Raw genomic sequence first — 22,014 nt, forward strand, 5'->3', positions numbered from 1 at the left:
CAGAAATTTTATTTAAGCATGAATTATCCCTTTAAATTACAAGAGGTCTTGATATTTCTCAATGCAGAAATATATAAAGAAATATGTGACATAATGGACAGGAAAGGGGCGGCGCGATGGCACAGTGGGTAGCGCAGTTGCCTCACAGCAAGGTGGTCGCTGGTTCCAGCCTTAGCTGGGTCATTTGGCATTTCTGTGTGGAGTTTGCATGTTCTCTCCGTGTTCGTGTGGGTTTCCACCAGGTGCTCCAGTTTCCCCCACAAGACCAAAAACATGTGCTATAGGTGAACTGGGTAAGCTAAAATTGTACATAGTGCACATGTGTGAATAAGAATGTATGGGTGTTTCCCAGTGATGGGTTGCATCCTGGAAGGGCATCCGCTGCGTAAAACATGTGCTGGATAAGTTGGTGGTTCATTCCGCTGTGGCGACCCCTGATTAATAAAGGAACTAAGCTGAAAAGAAAACAAATGGATGAATAAAAGAAAGTTTGGAAACTAAAACCGACAGCACAGAGGAATCAAAGGATGCCGACAGCTCATGGTAGTCAATGATGTTTTCTTTTATTTGTTGTTACAGTATTGTAAATTGTACGTCACACTCTCCAAAAATTCAGACCATCCCGCACACAAATGGAGGGGCGTGGCCTGCGGCATGTCAGTCAAAGGTGGGAGGGGTTTCAAGGCTCTTGCACTCAGTTTAAAAATGAAACCGTATCCATTCGCCTACGTCCACACGGCGATCAGTGCCGAACCGAACTAAACCAAATCAGAAAACCGTTTACTCTTTGAGCCACGCGAGTATAACAAACTCTAATCTGACATCAATGATACTACCTCTTGAGGCATGTACAAGTTTCCACCGAGATTTCCTGAACACCATGACAAAGTTTTTTTTTTACAGAATTAAGAAGTAAATTACGTAGTCATTTATTTTATGGTCAAAAATACATGTGGTGAAATGTTTCCTCGGGATTCGTTTACTCCACTCAGTAAAAAGCTGATGGTTGCAAAATGAACCAAATAAACCATTAAACAGTTATAATACTTAATAATTATAAAAAGAAATGCCGGTATCACTTAACGCGTCGTAAGCGAGTCCAAAAAGAATTTGGCAGCAAATGATGAGGTTTAAAAGTCAGACTGCACAAACCACGGATACACATGCATACTCTCTGAGCATTCACACAAACGCATTCGCACTTCATGGTAATGGACATGTCCTGGGTAAAAGGATGAGCGTTTCCTGTTTGGGAGGGCTTAATGATGTGGCACGTTGTGATTGGCCATGAGGATTGAAGGAGGTAAAATAAAAAGTAGCCCCTATTTAGTTTTTCTTCCATTCTTCAGGCGCTCTGCTCTAGTCCTCGCCTGCTTTCATCCCTCGGACAGACCCTTGGCTACGCATCTGAAGATTCAAACAAACAGATTTTTTGTGAAAATGACACATGGTGGCAAGATTGCCATTCAAAAGTTCAAAAAATCTAAATATAATCTAAGAGAATTTACTTAAAATAATAAAATTAACTAAATATTAAGATTAAAAATGTAAATTTAAAAAATGATGAACATTACAATTAATTAATTAATTTAGAAATATATTATTTTATTCCATGTTTGAATATTAACAGAGGTAAAACCAAATTTGAGGAGGAAAAGGGAGAAAAAAAAGAAAAACCTTTTTATATTATATTATATTTCACTGGCCTTCCCAAAAAGACAGTTGCAGCTCATTCAGAATGCTGCGGCCAGAATTCTGACCAGAACCAGGAAATCAGAGCACATCACACCTGTCCTCAAGTCTTTACACTGGCTCTCTATTACATTCAGAATAGATTTTAAAGTATTATTACTGGCCTATAAATCACTAAATGGCCTAGGACCTCAATACATTACAGATATGCTCACTGAATACAAACCTAACAGATCACTCAGATCTTTTGGATCAAATAAACTCGAAATTCCAAGAGTTCAGTCAAAACAGGGTGAATAGGCTTTCAGCTACTATGCCCTTCGCTGCTGGAATCAGCTTCCAGATATGATCAGATGTCCTCCAACATTAGGCACATTCAAGTCAAGACTGAAAACGCATCTGTTTAGCTGTGCCTTTACTGAATGAGCACTGTGCTACATCCAACAGATCGCACTATTATGTTTTTCTCTTCTTTTTCATTCTTTTATAACACATTTTATCTGTTTTTATGTTTTTTTTTTACCATTTTTATTATTTGTTTTTATTTCTCTTATACTTGTATTTTCTTTTATTCCTGTTTATGTAAAGCACTTTGAATTGCCACTGTGTATGAAATGTGCTATATAAATAAACTTGCCTTGCCTTATATTTTTGCAAAACCCTTTATTAAATTAGTTTCCCAATTTCAATAAACATTTGCATTTAGATAAAAAAAATAATACTACTACTATATCCATTAAAATAAGTACATAATACAAAATAAGTAAATAAAGACATAATATAATGTAAAATAATTAAACAAAGACATAAAATATAATATAAAATAAATAAAGACATAAAATAATATAATATGAAATAAATAAAAACACAAATTCCATAAATTAAAAAATAAAAGTTTATTTATTAATACTACTATATCCAATAAAATAAGAACATAATACAAAATAAGTAAATAAAGACATAAAATAATGTAAAATAATTAAACAAAAACATAAAATATAATATATTAAATAAATAAAAACATAAAATATTATATAAAATCAATAAATAAAAACAAAATAATATAACATTAAATAAAAACATAAAATAATATAATATAAATAAATAAAAATATAAATTCCATAGATAAATTATAAAATAAAAAAATAAAAAATAAAACCTAAAATAAATAATAAAATATAAAATGAAAACATAAAATAATGGAAATAAATAAAAACATAAAATAAAATATAAAATAAATTAAAACAAAATAAAACAAATAAAAACAAGAAAATAATATAATACAAAATAAATTAAATAAATAAATATTTTAAAACAAAATAATATAAAATAAATAAATAAAAACAAAATAAATAAATAAAAACAAATTAATATAAAATAAACTAACAAAACAAAATAATTTACAATAAACAAACAAACAAAATAATATAAAATAGATAAATAAAATAACAAAATAAATAAAAACTAAATACTAAATAAAAACAAAATCTAAAATAAAATTAGATTAAATAAAATAAATAATATATAAAATGAATAAATAATTTATAAAATAAATAAATAAATAAAAACTAAATTAAATAAAATAAATAAAATTATATTATTAATTAAATAATATAAAATCAATAAATAAATAAATATAATATAAAATCGCGATATACCTTGAAAATGGTTATCATCCCGTTCCTAGTTTAGATTTAATATATGTTACTGTATTTATTAATATACGGTTTAACAATGCTTAATATATTACAATGTTACAAACTAACAAATTGTTCATATTGGGTCGAGCTTATTAAATAATATTTACAAGAGTTTATTTTACAAGCGAAATGTTACAATTTCAAATAGTTGATAATAGTATAATAATAACGAGAATGATAAAACAAACAAAGATCAAAAATGAAAAGAAATAACATTTTAAATTATACTTAAATTGATTTTTTGGCACCCTTGGTGAGCAAAAGACATTTCCTTTCTTTAAAAACATCAAAACAAACCCAAAAGTTTAACAACAGCAGAAACCCAGCATTGTCATACCATACTTGCAGTAAATAGTAATTCAGTAAAGATATACTACAATTAAAGTGATATTGCTGACATTAAATTACCCATACATCAAAATCATAATACTTTTTACTTGATTAATCCCAAACGTAAATTCTCGTCCCAGCACTGCACACTACACAATAATAAATCCTCCTAAAAAACTGCATTACACGGCACCATTAGTTTCAAGCATCAAAGTAGACACTAGTCAATATCTATACAATTACAATTCTACATATGAAATCATCTCGTATGACATTGACGATATGTAATCTGTTGCTTTGGATAAGAGCGTCTGCTAAATGAATAAATGTAAATGACATCCTGCATCCACCTGTCTGAATACCCTGCGGTCTTTCTGTTTTTGTTGATTGATTTCTGTAAATGCATACCTGGTCCAGCTCCCTCTGCGTTTCTTCCTCCATCCTGCGAATGTCATCCATAGTGAGGTCCACCCAGCGGTCCAGCCAACAAAAAAGCTGCCGGTGGAAATTAGTGAAGAGCCTTTTCTCCTGCTACTCGGAGAGAAAGAGAGAGATATTTGAGGGGACTTGATGCTTTACTACAACAGTTGACAGATTTTCATGCAGCTAAATGTGAAAACTGAATCCGTTTACATTTATTCACTTTTCATAACATTTTTCATACATTGGGCCTACAGGAATTAAAAGAATAGTTCACCCTAATTTGGGAACTACACATGTGGATGCAGCCGATTTATTTTTAGCACAAAACAAAATATTCTGAAAAATGGTGGAATTTTTTTTTAGCTAATTTATATTTATACATTTAACCATTAAAATAAATTACATCAAAAAATATTAAAGCCATTTTAAATTTAATTAACCATTAAAAAAATATATTATTATTATTATTTTTTTAATGTATATTATTAAGACAACAATCCCTAGTTCATGTTTAATATATATTACCGTATTTATTAACATTTGATTTTACAATACTTAAAATAGTGTTAATCTTACAAATACATTTTTATTAGTTTATATTAGGTCAAGTAGATGTATAAGTCAGGGCTGCCAACTTTTGGTTTTAGCTTGGAGTGAGAAGTTTAGCCCCTCCCCTATGGCCCAAGCCACGCCCCGTTTTGTTAATGAATATATACAAATTATAAATATATTATTTTAATAAATACTTTTTATAAAATATTTATTAAAAATCAAAGTATTTTTACTATTATACAATTATTCTATTCTAAATTTAAAAAATGAAAAACAATGTAAAGCTGCCGGTGGGAGTGATATGCTAAGATCTTTTAAGAAATCTTTTGCTGAAATATATTAATTTCAGCACAGCATGGTGGCTCAGTGGTTAGCGCTGTCGCCTCACAGCAAGAAAGTCGCTGGTTCGAGTCCTTGCTGGGCCCGTTGGCATCTCTGTGTGGAGTTTGCATATTCTCCCTGTGTGAGTTTCTTCCGGGTGCTCCGGTTTCCCCCACAAGTCCAAAGACATGTGCTATAGGTGAATTGGGCAAGCTAAATTGGCTGTAGTGTGTGTGTGTGAATGGGTGTTTCCCAGTACTGGGTTGCAGCTGGAAGGGCATCCGCTGTGTAAAACATACGCCGTAATGGTTCATTCCACTGTGGCGACATCTGAAATAGAGACTAAACTGAAGGAGAATGAATGAATGAATATTAATTTCATTCAAATGAAATTCTATAGACAAGCTGTTGTGTGTTTTGTCAGACCTGACTCATGGCCAAGAATTAGGTTTATTAAGTCTAAACTCCCTGACTTCATCCTTCCTTTCTGCTTCATACAAAAAAATCTATCAGGAGCTATGCTTAGTCAAAATAAAATCATCATATTATTTAACTTTAATTTTGTCGACTTCCAAAACTCACTGCATGCTGACACCTGTTAAGGCTGTTACCCCAGTCATAAAACGCATCCTCTCTGAAAAGTGCATCTATTAACTTAAATTGATCATTTTTTTAAAGGGCACCTAGGTTACCTCTTTTTCCAGATTTAATAGAAGTCTTTTGTGTCTCCAGAATGTGTCTGTCAACTTTCAGCTTAAAACACCCATCAGATTACTATTATACCTGTCACAAGTTTCTATTTTATAGCTCTGACCATCAGGTAGCGTTTTTTGTGCACTGTGGCTTTAAGGCTAGTCCTTCACGCCCACCGTTTTCACGTGCCTATCAGTGTGCCTTAATCTCTGCTCTTGGCTGCCTCAGACAACAGACAGGCAAGAAGGAACCAGATCTCACGTAATGTGTGTGAGAAATACTACAGTAAGAACTTTACCAATGAGTGTTTGATGCATTTGTTGTGGAGTTGCAACGATGAGTCAAACACAATGTTGTTACAAAGTTCTCACACACACGCACGCACGCACACACACACATGCACACACACACACACGCACGCACGCACGCACGTACGCGCGCGTTTAGCTTTGCACTTATTGCATGCAAATGTGACAGGATACAAGTTAATCTCCACTGCTTTATGGATATCTCTTATATTAATGTACAAATAAACCTGATTTAACACCCACAAACCGAGATTGAAGCGTCTTCCTTTATAATTGTTCTGACACGCGGCCGTGCTGATTAAGTGAATCTAAAGTGAATCGCTGTAATTCATTACACACATGCTCTGTTTTAAAACATTTTAAACTTGTAAAACTCACTCTTGATCACATTTGATGAGGATTGATGAACCTAGCAAACTGAACACACCTTTTATTCCCGGTTGCTTTGCGCACGTCTGGTCTTGTTGATATGATTACACGCGTGACTACAGAGACATGTTTATACGTGCAGCTGTCAATTAATTCGGTGGGCGGGGGGACCGCACTCCTACGTCAAGTTGCGGTCGCTCTCAAAACCACTCCATTTGGTCCACCGTTTTTATGTTGTTAAACTGAAAAAAAAAAAAAAGGACTGGGTGTGTTTATTTCACCCCAATATGACGGTCTATACACTATACCTACACATATGTCTGTCCAAACAGCTTGAAAAGTAGATTTTTTACCATAGGTGCCCTTTAATAACAGCGTTTACACTAATATGAGAGAACCCTTCCCTTACAGAAGATTACAGATTTTCACATTTATTTGTAAATCTAGTGTGTTTTAAAAATGTGTTTCATTTATTGTTGATAATATTATGGTATAATCAATTATGACCTTTAGTTTTCATGTAGACTGAGAATCCCAATGAAAGTCTATAAAAGGGGTGCATTTTATGGCAGGGGTGCGTTTCTCGGCACAACACCTGCTGCACATTTTTTTGGCATGCATGTTCACAACCGGGGTTTTCAAACCGGGAGCGGAAACGCAAGCAGTGTCAGCTTCAAGCAGGAGTGGTGCTAGAGGCGCGTGGGTATGGTTTTTCCGTGCATGCGTCAGTTTGATTTAGATTACACTACTTTCAACGGCGTTGGTTCGGTCGCACATAGAGAATAACAACTTAGAGAAAAACTGTCTTTATTTTAACGGAAAAAATATTTGACAGGGATGATTTTTCTGCGTGAGAATATGGATGCGGCATGAGAGCATAAGAATACTGACAATTGCGTGACTCTCACGCAGAATGCATGAGAGTTGGCAGCCCTGATAAGGTTATACTGTTAATATATCTTCAAGTATAAGTATAACAAGTTAATATATCTTCAAGGTCAAGTGTAACAGCAGACATTGACAACCATAGGTGGAACAAAAAGTACTATGGTATTCAATGGTCATTTTTTTCCCATCATTCTTCAGTACTGGATATCTTCCTTTGTGTTCAAAACAAGAAAGAAACCCCGGGTTGAAACTAGTGGAGATTGAGCAAAATATTGCAAATTTTTCATTTTTGGCTAAATAGTCCTTTTCAGTAGTGCTGACTCACCTTATGAATGAAGTTCTCCACGCGTCCCTGCAGACCCCACCAACGAAAATGAACCGTCACTAGCTTATACGCCGTCATATAGGGACAGTTACCATTATGAAGCTCTTTCTGCAAAACACAAAAAGATAGCTTGATTTTTGTAAATAATCGCTCTTTAGGTTAATTTAATGTTTCCAAACAGTGTTGACATACATTTAAATGAATCTCTTATGATTACTGATATATATGGGTTTCATCGATACCCCTCGCTCTTAATTCATAAGACTCAACATCACTTTCAAAGCAGTGCACATTGAAGAGATAAGTCAACCAAAAATAAAAATTGTCATCAATTACTCCCCCTTCCCTTGTCACAAACCTGTTTGTCTCTCTTTATTCTATTGAACACAAAAGAAGATATTTTGAAAAATGTTAGAAACCGGTAACCACTGACTTATCTAGCATTTGTTTTTCCTACTATGCAGGTCAATGGTTACTGTTTTCCAACATTCCTCAAAACATCTTCTTTTGTAATCGACAGAAAAAAAGAAACTCCAAAATGTTTGGAAATCACATGAGAGTGAGTAATCGAAGAGCATACTTATATTTTTGGATGAACTATTTCCTTTTTTTCCATTTTTAGATGTCATACTTTCACTTTAATGACAGTGTAGAGTTTACACAATGATGTTTTTCCCTACACCGAAGTAAAATGACAAACCCAAACGTTTGCTAAAAGTGTATTTTAAGTGGACAAAAAAAGTAAATCTAACTCTTTGTACTTGATTTGTACTTAAAGATACAATTCATCTATGTCATATTTACGAGTTACTTCAGTATGTGCATCATTATTGACAGCAAATGCTTAACGAGAGTCATCAATAGCAAAAAAGATACTATAGTCTGCTTTGACTGGTCCTGACACTCTTTTTTTCCCTCATTGGAAAGCGCCAGAGTTGATGACATTTGCTAACATTTGTCACGACTAGCACTAACAGGTGAAAATGACATCTACATGCTTACACTGTTGACGCAAATGCACGTATCCCATTCATATCAGATTTTTTTTTCCACACAGGAGTGAGGCCTGAAATCGGTGTATATCAGAACTGATGTGATTTTTTTTTTGCTTACACATACATGGGCAGGCAATACATAAATAAGTGCAATTGGTCACTTGAAGCAGTCACATTCTTTTTTCGCAGCTGAGATTCTCATTAGAGGAGGGAATTTTTAGCAACTACCTGCGAAGTGATACAAATAGGCATGGGCCGGTGTAAAATTCTGACAGTATGATAACCTTGGATAAAAATATCATGGTATTGCTATTATCACCTCTAAAATATATTCTTTTTAAATGTCTGGGTAAAAAATAAAACCTTTTTCCCCCTTTAAACACAATATATTTTATTTTAAGAAACATTTATACAATTTAAACAAAATAAATAGCCAAAATAAATAATTGACTGTCTTCTGATTTATTTACAATTTAAAATGGCTGTTTTTCTGCTGGAGATGCTGTTGTCCTATATAAAAAAATCTTACACATACCTTAGCAACGGTATAGCAGAAAATTTTGCTGGTTTTAAAACCTTGACTTTTCCAAATCGCGATATATCTTGAAAATGGTTATCATCCCATTCCTAGATATAAAATTTATGAATCATAATGACCCATTAAACTGGCTAGTATGTTGAAATGCGCGTCCCGCCAACGTCATTTTTCACCCTCATTTAGTATAAATAAACAGATAAAGAGAAAATTAGCCCTCTGGTGAACGTTTTGATTCTTTTTTTAGATATAAATAAACAGATTTTTTACAGTTTTTCCTATTATATCTTTACTTTGGAGAAAGTCTCATTTCTTTTCGGTTTTTATAAATAATATTTCTCAAAGGGGAAAAAATGTTGACCTTGGCGGTTTATTATTTTTATTTTTAAGTACAATATGCTACAGAACAGACCACTGTTGTCCAATGACTTGCCCAATTAAATTAACTTGCCTAGTTAACCTAATTGTCTATATTGCACGGCAAGTGTTTTTCAGTCACCGATAAACTTCCGGTGAAATGTTAATGTGACTTATCAATTTCATAAGATTTCTTTTACAACATCGATAACGTAATTTAATTAAAATATTATAAAGTAAAATATAATAGACTAAAATCTTCTTTTAGTTGTTTGAATGTAAAACAAAATGAAAGGTTGTTTATATGTAAGTGCTCTCAGGAGCAGCAGACAAGAGCTGAAAATCTATTGAAAATGTAAAATAAATGTAGTAAAACAAATGTCCATATTTTAAAGACGTCGCATGGCACAATGGAATTTATTGCAGCGCAACTTTACACTGTAACTCAATCAGGCAGTGAAGATCACATTTTAAACAAATCAGATATTAAACACGCAAGTTTATAACAGCATAATATTTCACCGGAAACACCTGAGTGGGCTTAATCAAAATTAAAAGTCCCCATGTGTACATCTTATTAACCTCGTTAAGTCTTTAAATTGCACTTTAAGGTGAATACTAATTTCTTCCAAAAATAACTGTTAAATATTATGTACTGCTAATCTTGGAAAATAAATATTTGAAAAAGTAATTAATTTCATATAAGGGCTAATATCTTTGTCTTCAAGTGTATGTGTGTACATTTGTGTTGTTGTGTGTTTGAGCACCTTCCATTCGGGTCCCAGAGGTCCTCTCCCAGTTTTCTCTGAGTGGTAGATGGCAGGATCCTCTTCTGCCTTATAGTCCTGAGGGATAAAAGAAATGAAGAGGGGAGTATTTATATATATAATTTATATATATAATTCATAATTCATATATTTAATAACATTTGAACCCAAAGTTTTAATGTCTCTCCTCTTCAAGACAATGACAGAGCAATAGATGGATGCAGATTCGATCAATAATAACAGTAATTAGCTGTGCTGATGAGTCGTGACAATACTTGATTTCTTTTCCACATGGCATGTTATAAGAGAGAACTTACAAGATAAGGTCAAAAGAGAAAAGTTTGTTAAAGGGAGTTCACCCAAAACTAAAAAGTCTGTAATCGTTTGCTCACAACTCACTTGCCACAAACCTGTTTGAGTTTCCTTCTTCTGTCGAACACAAAAGTTAATATGAAAAATGCTCGAGACCGTTAGCCATTGACTTCTATAGTATTTGTTTTACTACTATGGAAGTCAATGGTTATACAGTAGGTCTCTAGCATTTTTCAGAATAACTTCTTTTGTGTTCAAACTCATCAAGTTATTGAAACACTTGTCGGAGGGTACATGTTCATTTTTGAGTGAACTATTCCTTTAATATGTCAATAAAATAAGTACAATGGTAAAAACTCATCTCTCTAAACTGCAAGTGCAACTAAAAAAAAAGAAATAGAAAACAAACAAACGATATATTCTGGCTTTTTTTCCCACATTGGCTGAAACTAGCACTTCCCATAATTATCTGCTTCTTTATGACAAACGGCTTGTTGTATTCCCCTCATTTGCAAGTCACTTTGGATACAAGCATTTGCTTAATGACTAAATACAAACGTAAATAAATTAAGAATAATAAAATAATTAAGCAATACTGTCATCATGGAACGGAATAGGATTCTATCTACTTCACCCAAAACTAAAAAGTCTTTCATCATTTGCTCACAACTCACTTGTCACAAATCTGTTTGAGTTTCTTTTCTTCTGTCGAACACAAAAGAAGTTATCTTGAAAAATGCTGGAGACCGGTAACCATTGACTTCCATAGTAGGAAAAACTAATAGTATGGAAGTCAATGGTTACTGGTTCTCCAGCATTTTTCAAAATAACCTATTTTGTGATCATCAGATATAAAGATATACATATCGTATATACATACATTAGACATGAAGCTCATAAAGATATGAAAACAGCTGAAGAGAAAATGTTCGTTTTTTTGAGTGAAGTATCCCCTTAATGTTAATAGCTACAGATAGCACTTTCATATTTTTATACTGTGTACTTTTTTTTTTACAGCCACATGCTATGTCTCTAAAGTCTTTAAATATTTTATAATTCTATTGCATAACTTCTATTTCTATATACTTTAGATTCTTATTGTTATATTATTTTTGTTAATATTATTAAGTTCACAAGCTCTTGTGTTAGCATTTCACTGCATATAATAAAGTCTATGACTGTGGATGTGACAAATAGAATATGAATATAACAAGTATTCTTTTAGAAATATAAAGTGCAACCAAAAGAAATAGAACACAAACAAACAACTTCTTCTGCCTTTTCTTTCTCCACATTGTCTGAAACTAGTACTTCTCATGATTATCTGCTTCTTTATGATGAATGGCTTCACTTTGGATAAAAGCCAATGCTTAATGCCTAAATATAAACGAAAATGAATGAAAAAAATATAAATAATACTATGCTCATATGATATGGAAAAACTGAGTATCGAATTGAACTTACCACATCATCCACCTGAGAGCGATCGGCTATATCAATGGGAACGATCTCAATGTCCTCCCACTCCTCAGGAGGAAGACCATGAGGCTGCATGAGAGAAACATTACAAACAAGGTTAAGTGGCATTTACTTACAAATAAGTCCTGAATCTGAATTTAAAACCTCCGTATGAGCAAAAAACTGAAGTCAAGCCTCTTTTCTAGAAGACACAAGCAGCTGTCACCATAGAAACAGCAGTTAAATTGAATGAATAAGGCACATGTCCGCATGTTCACAAACCATCCATCTTAATTAATGGCTTCAAAGGACTTTTTTAGGAATTATTTGCTCTTTTTTTCCCCCAACCGTGTCTTTGGTTTGTTTTATTGTTAATCAGAACAATCTTTTTTCCGAACTAATCGCATTTGCACTGACATCACATAAAGAATTTGTTCCATTTTGCATTCTTCAAGCATGCTATTGGAAAATATAACTTGCATACATACATAAAAGCTAAACAGCATGTATTCAAGTCTTTTCATCAGTTATATCAAACATGTGGAATTAACAGAGGAAGATGCTGATGAATCATTTTTGAGTGGACAATGCAGTTCCAAACTCACAGTTCTGTATTGATACACTCTTCAATACACATTTGATGTACCTTCTACTCAGTATGATAACAATAGTTACTTCTATGTAGATTACAATCAACCAAAAAAAGAGGAGCATATATATATATATATATATATATATATATATATATATATATATATATATATATATATATATACATACATATATATATACATATATATATACACACACACATACATACATACACTAGGGCTGGGCGATAAATTAAATTCGACATTCGGAACCTACAATCGATAAAATTTTTCCAGGTTTTAAATTGGGAGAAAATTGTTCCTGTTGTACCTATCTGGTGTCTTGTTACACAGTAACAATGGTTACACAATGGCCAACAACGGTTGTTTTATTGCTCTTTATAAATAAATAAACTAAACTATGTAATAAGAGCATGCAAACCTCTTTGTGCACAAAATTTATTGCTCACTCAAATATAGGCCGCTGATTTATTTTCACTTTTTTTATAAGATGACAGTGACTGTTGGTCTAAGGCAATGTGTGTTTTAAATTGCAGTTGTTCATCGTTGATGTTCAATAAATGATCATAGATAGTAGATAGTGTGTTTCCTTCAATTAACTTAAAATCAAGTAATGCAGCCTTCATTCAAAAATCTCTCACTTGTAATACTGTATGTGAGCATATTTACTAAACCTGCCAGTGAACTATACGGCCAATTTTTTTAAATGAATAAAATAATCGTTCATTAATCGTAATCAAGTTAAAATGTTCAATTAATCGAGATTGATTTTAGGCCAAATCGCTCAGCCCTAATATATAAATATATATAAATATATATATATATATATATATATATATATTTATATATATTTATATATATATATATATAAATATATATAAATATATATATATAAATATATATATATATATATATATAAATAAAACCTTTGTATAATTTGTAAAGGCAGCAAGGTTATTGTTGTAAAAAAAAAACTATGTAAAGCGTTGCATTTCAATGTGTAGAAATTGAAAATATAAAATATTATAGCAAAAAAAAACTCACATTCTCAGTTGTTCCTATGTCTGGTTTATGCCAGGTTTCAATCTTAATGAAGAAATCATCTTTCATGTATTCATTCTGAAAAGCAAAAAGGCACAAGGAGAGCGTGACAAACCGAATCCATTGTTTTTTGGTACAGTAGTTAGTCAAGCAGTGAGGCATGCTGACTAAACTCTGATTCAGCAAGAAAGAGTTGCGAGTAGTCTAATATGATCAGAGCGTGATGATCTCAAAAATACACTTACTGTAACAACTGCAGCGTTCCGTGATCGATTCGGTTGTGGGAAAGAAAACAATAGATTTTTTTTTACTGAATCACTGAATCACATTCAGTTACTGAAATCACTTACTAACACATGCACAAAGTAATAAGTGTTCACTAACTAGTGCGACAGTATGGGTAGGCGTTCCAGGCTTTCTCATGAAAAACCAAGGCTCCTTCGGGGGCAAACATCTGAATAAAACCGGGAACCTTGCTGTAAAAAGACAAATCAATATTTGAAACATTAAGCAAGGTTACATTCATCTCGATGATGACATTGGCAAATGAATCAAGCAACCACACTGAATTTTTTTTAGGCTATTTGTAAGTTTAAGTATTAGATTTTAATCAGAATTTTACTCAAATATGATACTTTTGTTTGATAAACAAGCAAGCACAATTAAAAAAAATCAAACAAAAAGTGCTTTAGGGATCCAAATCTCAGGCTGGGCTTAGTCGTTGAAGGATGTATTATGGCTGTGAGACTGGTGCTGCAAAATTGGAAGAACTCAGATACTCCCTCTTTTTAAGGATTGGATTGAGCTGATGACTTCTACTGCATCATATGAACATATGTTTGCAAAACTTCAGGACTCCACCTATTCTTTCAGAAATGGGGTAGATTTTTACAGTATTTGGAGAGCATGTAAAGGAAAAATTTAAGGGTTGTCAATTGTTATTATCTTTAGTATAATTTGTTTACATTATTTTTCTGAACGTTGATTTTTTATTGTGAATTTTATATTGTGTGGGATATATGTGGGTTATGTGGGATAAGTTCAAAATAAAAAAAAAAGTTGAATGACAAAAAAGGGGTAATTACTGTCTGTGCTTTTTGAGTAAGGGATTTGTAAAGATGAACAGTGAAATTATAAGTCCAAGGCACTCGAAAGACATGCAAAAAAAGATTATAAAGCCTGTCAACAAGGCTAATCCATAAATCTCCACCTACACGTTTCGGCAAGTACTTGCCTGGGTAACAGGAGTTCTTTTGAACAATGTCACATGACCCTAGGCCAGAGATGCTCAATTTCGGGCCCGTGGATCAAAGTGGGCCAATGGTTACCTTTGATTTGGCCTGCCATCCCATCTGAGAATGGTTTAGAGATTGTCATTTCGAATTTAATTTGAACCTTTTATTTGTTTGTTTTATTGTTAAGCTACAAAAAAGCTATCTGAAATTAAATGTTTCAATTTAAATGGGTGTAAATTAATCAGATTTAGTTTAAAATGTACATACAACGCATATGGAAAATGCAGAGACTTTGGTGAGTGAATCAAGGTAAAGGCAGATTCTGCTTGACTAGCGGATTCAACTCCACTATGTTATAAATATAATTGTTTATGTTTTTTATTAAAATAATTTATAATTTAAAAAGTTCTACTGCATTAGTTAATACGATACAAAGTAAAGTTTTCTATTTATTTGTTAATACCATGAAAAAATAATATGAATTAGGAAATTACCCATAGCAACTTTAATGTAAAATAGTTTGTATATTTATCTTCGGCCCATGGCTATCAGTGACATTTGGTTTTTGGCCCTTCATACGAGAAAGTTTGGGTACCCCTGCTCTATGCATTGGACGATAAATGTTTCAAGGTTTACACCGGTTGTAAAAAGTCAAGGTTTGAAACAGTTAAGATTTTCTGTTATTCTGTGCCTAAGGTATATGTAAGGGCTTTTTTATGTGTTTTAAATAAATCTTGTGTTTTTGAAACTAATGAGGAAAGCAGAAGTCAATGATTTATTTTAATTATTTAGCCTGACATGTTTACTGTTCCAAAATATTTTAAATGTTTCCTTAAATAAAATATAATGTATTCAATGGGGGGGAAGGGTGATGTTTTTTACCCAGACATTTAAAAAGAACTTATTTTAGAGCAGTAATCACAATACCGTGATACTGTGATATCTTTTATCCAAGGTTATCATACAGTCGGAAACGTCTACCGTCCCATGCCTACATGACTAGACTTAGAATATTTAAACAATACAAAAATAATATATTGATAAAGTCAACTCAACAGTCATTATTAATCGAGTAAAGAAAGAGTGAAAAAAAACGTTAATAAAATTATTGGCAAGTATTATAAAACACATTTCCCAAAAAATACAACATGAATGCACAATTAACCTTTGAGAACAGAGCAGTGCCAATACAGTAAAAAAAATAATAAATAAAAGTATCAATCTAAATAAAAAAAAATAGAAGTATAAATCTAAAATCGTTTTTTATTTTAAATTAAACTTTAAATAGAATTATACACAATTTTACATCTTAAATTCATAACTAAAAATCTCTCTCACTCGCATTAGGTTTAAACTAAAAAACCTTTTTTACTAATATTCAATATTACTACAAACTTTTTAAAATCTAAACACTTAATGATGGTGAAACACATTTTTTATTGCTTATAATCAAAAAAATCTGTCAAATACATTATTTTTAGAAAGTAAACTGCAAAAATTGGCAAGATGTTTGACTACAAATAACAAATTTGGGGCCATTTAAACATGTTTAAATCTTTTGAAAGAAGATCCTTTTCCTCTTCATTTATATCATAGAAAACAAAATTACAACAAAAACACATAAAACACTTTAAAGGATTGTGTGAAAATAAACTCTGTGTGATGCACTTTATTCCCATGATCACAAACACAGAATTCTCAGCATCTTTACCCTAGTCTTCAGTTTGAATTTAATTTAATTCAATTTAATTTAATAATTGCTTTATTGGCATGACAAATGTTACAAACATATTGCCAAAGCATTTATAAAGTTCACATTAAAAGTAACACACATATTAAAAAAATTGTAAACAGTAAATAGTAGTAGTAGTAAAAGAATAATAATAATAATAATAATAATAATAATAATAATAAATGAAAAATAATAATAAAAGATAATAATGAATCAGAATAAACTTAACATTTAGCAATCAACATTTCTGGATAAAACAGTAATAAATAATAATAAAAATCAGTATATTTACAATGATTCATTTATAATAATAATAATAATAATAATAATAATAATAATAATAATAATAATAATAATAATAATAATCTCTCTCTCTTTCTGTAAAGAGGACACGTTATAAATGTCAATTGTTGAATTTTATTTTGGGTCAAGCCAAATTAGCAGTATATATACATGAGCAGAAAAAACAAGATTGAACTAATGTCTGGGCAAAACGTTGTTGTTTTGTTTTCGGCCCTTGTAAAATCTAGAGTATTAAATGATTTTCATTTCTACAAGCCAGTAAATAATCATAATTTGTTTGAATTGAAATGGTGTAACAAAGGAGTATTTTGCTCTGTTTTTGAAAGAGAAATACTCTTTACACCTTTCTTATAATTGTGTTTTAATTGTTGTAATGTAATTTTTTTTGTGGGTTATAAAGTATATTGTAAATCAGTTTTTGTATTTTTTTAATAAAGAGCTTTAAAATTAAATTCTCTCTCTCTCTCGCTCGCTCTCAATTGAATTTGATTTAATAATTGGCATGACAAATGTTACAAATGTATTGCCAAAGCATTTCTAAAGTTTACATAAAAAAATAACAAATATATATAATAATACACAGTAAATAGTAGAAGCAAAAAAATAAATAAATAAATAAAAAAAAAAAAAAAAAAAATATATATATATATATATATATATATATATATATATATATATATATATATATATATATATATATATATATATATAATTAAATAATATATCACATTGTTCAATTTATCATGTTATTTAATATATCATATTATTATTCAATGTATCATAACAATCAACATTTTATAATGATTACAATCATTTACAATGATTCAATTATAATAATCGAGAAGTGTGTGTGTGTGTGTGTGTTTGCAAGCCCATCACAGATGTTTTTATTGGTCTCTCTTTTTGTGACAGGCGTTAATTTAATGTATTGTGCCGCTAGAAAGATACTCACACTCTCTCACTCACTCTTTCTTTCTTTCTTTCTTTCTTTCTTTCTTTCTTTCTTTCTATTCAATTCAATAATTGCTTTACTGGCATGACATGTTTGAAATGTTTAAAATGAAATGTCTTTAGTTTCATGTGACTCTTCAGAAATCATGATAATATGTGATAATGTGCTTCAAATTTATTGTGACTTGATTTTGTAACCCTTATGACAACTGCTTTGTTCTTTCTTTTTTTTCTTTTCTTTATCTTTTTTTCTAAATACATTTTAAAAACTAATATGCTGATGTGGTGCTCTCCAAATATTATAAACACTGGATAAAACTCTGCTCCTTAATGTTTTTGTCAACCTGACATGCTTTAAGTATTCTACAACAAAATAACAGCGTAGATAGGAAATATAGATATTTTGGTTCATGTAAAAGGTTTTACTTTTTAAAATTTTGACCATTTTAAAGTTGTAGTTCACCCAAAAATGAATATTAACACAATTTACTATCCTTTGTGTGCTTTTAACCATTTATAAGCTTCTTTCTTAGATGATATTTTGCTGAAAATCATCAACTTCCACAGTAAGAAACTACTATTGAAGTCAATGGGTGCCAGAACCAGCATTCCTCAAAATATCTTCTTTTGTGTTCAACAGAAGAAAGAAACTCATATTGGTTTTTAAAAAGGCGGCAGAATTTTCATTTTTTTTATTTAACAATCCCTTTAAAAAATATATATATATATATATATATATATATATATATATATATATATATATATATATATTTCACAACACCTAACCAGAGCATCAGCAAGTACCACTGGCACAAATTCTGCGAACACAATCTTATCTCGCTGATAAGCTCAAAAAGCAGCTTTACCCTACCAGTGATCAAAGCCCATCCACATGCATTCCTTCTCACCTGTGTATGTGGTAAATCTTGTGGGTGTACTGGCCCTTCTCGCCCTCCTTCTCATACGGTTCATTTCGAAGAACTTCAATCCCTTCTCCTCCCCCTGTGTTGTTCTTACTGGCCTCTGCAACCGAGTACAGTTGGCCAACCTGGTACTGGGGCGGGATTGTGTTACATAAATGACCAATGTCAACTGTCCAGCCACACAATAGACACAAGCAATGCTAATGCAGTAGAGGTGCTGCTGACTCCATTAAAGCGAAGGGAGCTGTCCAAATATTTACTTAAGCGATAGAAGGAACACAGAGAGCACCAGTGATTATTAATGAAGACATGGCTGCCGGCTTGTAACAGTTGGTTATATAGTTGGACATTCATTCTTTTTATAAACAGTGGCAATTTGTGACGCCACTTTGAATATTTGGTCTGAAATCAAATTTAAAGTTTGTCTTCAAAACAACATTAATCATTCATTTTCCGTAGCTTAGTCCCTTTATTTATCCGGGGTCACCACAGCGGAATGCACCGCCAACTTATCCAACATGTGTTTTACGCAGCGGATGCCTTTCCAGCCTCAAAACAACATTAGCACTATTTTATTTACAGTAAACAGCGTTGTACTTTGATATCATTGGCTGCTAATATGATTTTCCTGTTTAGAATTAGCAAATAATACTTTTATATAAATTATAATAGGATGAAAGTCCAAATGTGTGAATATAAAACCAACTTCATCTTAATTGCCGGTTAACGTTAGTGTAATAACAGAGTGTTTTTGTCTCTTACCTCTTCTACTGAACATGGCAACAGCACCTGGCTGGAAAGAGAAGTGAAGAGAGGTTAAAAACCAACTAATAATCATTATTATGGTTTCATATCATGGACACCGCATCGCGCTGCGCCTGTATAACGGGCGTGTCGTTAGCGGTGTTAGCCGTTTTATTGTGTCATAAACCGGCGTTTATTTAACTCAATGTCACTCTTATTAAATACTCGATAAACACACATATTATCTCGAGTTCCTATATAGCGGCGTTGTTGGAGACGCGGTCCATAAAACACACTATAATGCTGTATCAGGCAGGCTAAGCGGCTAGCGCTGACCAGCACATCAAAATCACGGGCACATAATTCACCGTTTAACATGCCGTCTAGAAACAGGTGCAGAAAACGACAGACGCGAGCTGTGAGATCTAGCCGTAACGTTACTGAATCCTGCTGGTGTGTGCTGTAAAGGCCACTCACTATTGCTTGATGAGTACCATCCCGAATCTGGACAGAACGGTACATTCAACAACAGACTGCGGTCGCCGGAAATGAGCCGCGCGCGTCACCACTGGAGAGGGGCGTGAAGAGGACGCGCGGGGGTCTGCGGAGGGAGACCATGATGGGAAGGGAATTTCGTGGGATTTCTGCAGCCAGCTCTGTTCCTCTTTGGCAGATTTTGTGGGTGTGATTTGTTTGTTTTGGTCATAACAGGCTATTGTACTTTATTAATTGTTTTAGATTATTTGACCTATCTATCTATCTATCTATCTATCTATCTATCTATCTATCTATCTATCTATCTATCTATCTATCTATCTATCTATCTATCTATCTATAAATGAAATTCTATCTATCTATCTATCTATCTATCTATCTATCTATCTATCTATCTATCTATCTATCTATCTATCTATCTATCTATCTATCTATCTATCTATTTATAAATTGAATTCTATCTATCTATTCATCTATCTATCTATCTATCTATCTATCTATCTATCTATCTATCTATCTATCTATCTATCTATCTATCTATCTATCTATCTATCTATCTATCTATCTATCTATCTATCTATCTATCTATAAATTGAATTCTATCTATCTATCTATCTATCTATCTATCTATCTATCTATCTATCTATCTATCTATCTATCTATCTATCTATCTATCTATCTATCTATCTATCTATCTATCTATCTATCTATCTATCTATCACTAGTTTGGTCTACAGGTATGTGCCAAAATATTAGAATATCGAGGGAAAGTATATTTATTTCAACAATTTGTATCAAAAAGGGAAACCCCACCCTGACCCCATTGAAAATCTATGGGCTATTGTCAAGTGGAAGATGAGAGAACAGAGACCCCGAAATGCAGACGAGCTGAAGGCCGATATCAAAGCAACTTGGGCTACAATAACCCCTCAACTGTGTCAAAGGCTGATCGCCTCAATGCCACACTGTCCTGATGCTGTAATTAGTGCAAAAGGAGGCCCAACAAAGTACTGAGGACATAATACAGTACATTAACACAGTTTTAGAAGGATAACATGCATTTAAGTTCCTTTTTTTATTGGTCACATGAAATATTCAAATTTTGTGAAATACTGCATTTTTCTTCTCATCTTTAATCCATTATCATTAAAATTGAATCAAACGAAGGCTTGAAATATTTCACTTTGTGTGTAGTGAACTAATATAACACACAAGTTTCACTTTTTGAAACACCTATTCAAAATAAATGGACTTTTCTTCGATATTCTATTTTTTTCTATCCTGCAATCAATTAATTAATTAATCAATCAATCAGTCAGTCAGTCAGTCAGTCAATAAATCCAGCAAGGTAAAATGTATTACCCTTGTCATCCAAAGCAAAGAATTAATGATAACGAATGGTAATTCATGCACATGAATATAAAACACGGTCATAAATTATATAGGTTACTGGTGAATTACGATCGTCAAATGTGAAAAATTACAATAAGAGCAGATAACATAAAGCAAATGTTTTGTTATTTAATGTTTTATCTGCAGACAGTACGGGATAACATAGGTTTGAGCAAGTAAAACCCCTTGTTTTGTTAAACAATAGTCGGTAGAGGGCACTAAATGCAAGTTAAGGAGACATATGGTTTACTCTTTGACGAATGAGAACTTGAAAGTGAATTACTCCTACAGAAATTGATTTCTATGTTTTTAGCATAGACAGCTGCCTTGTAAATTTTTCAAATGTTTTCCGAGATATTAGTCTTTTGCAAATGTATAATAAATGTTTTCACTAAATTATCCTTCGTCATGCTTACAGGCTTGTAGCCAGCCTGGTGAAAAGTGTGGTTCTTTTTTCTCAATAAAAATACCTTATTGCAGCTATTCTCATCATTTTCTCTTTAACCATGAGGTTTAAATTCAGAATTTAAGTGACAAATAATGACAAAACACTATTTTAGTT

The 22,014-nt window shown here is 32.1% G+C and overlaps 1 protein-coding gene across 1 annotated transcript; it reads right to left on the reverse strand.

Annotated features, from left to right (window-relative positions):
- Nucleotides 1-543: 543 nt before the first annotated feature.
- Nucleotides 544-20,121, reverse strand: pitpnbl (phosphatidylinositol transfer protein, beta, like). Its single transcript, XM_056453192.1, has 11 exons — nt 20,043-20,121; nt 19,584-19,614; nt 18,807-18,952; nt 14,062-14,153; nt 13,923-13,930; nt 13,681-13,755; nt 12,032-12,115; nt 10,256-10,333; nt 7,602-7,709; nt 4,131-4,253; nt 544-1,407 (listed from the first exon to the last, which is right to left on the reverse strand). The coding sequence occupies exons 1-11, from the start codon at nt 20,060-20,062 to the stop codon at nt 1,360-1,362; spliced, it is 813 nt and encodes a 270-aa protein (XP_056309167.1). The 5' UTR covers nt 20,063-20,121; the 3' UTR covers nt 544-1,359.
- Nucleotides 20,122-22,014: the final 1,893 nt, after the last annotated feature.

This window comes from Danio aesculapii, chromosome 3 (assembly GCF_903798145.1).
Source record: "Danio aesculapii chromosome 3, fDanAes4.1, whole genome shotgun sequence".
In the NCBI taxonomy this organism is placed as follows: Eukaryota; Metazoa; Chordata; class Actinopteri; order Cypriniformes; family Danionidae; genus Danio; species Danio aesculapii.

Excerpts from the sequence above, each read along its gene's own strand:
- pitpnbl (XM_056453192.1), bottom strand. The coding sequence starts at position 20,062 with ATGGTACTCATCAAGCAATA. Across the intron at positions 14,154-18,806 it reads AAGATTTACCACATACACAG|CAAGGTTCCCGGTTTTATTC; the intron begins GTGAGAAGGAAT and ends GTCTTTTTACAG. Across the intron at positions 1,408-4,130 it reads CGCAGAGGGAGCTGGACCAG|ATGCGTAGCCAAGGGTCTGT; the intron begins GTATGCATTTAC and ends TTGAATCTTCAG.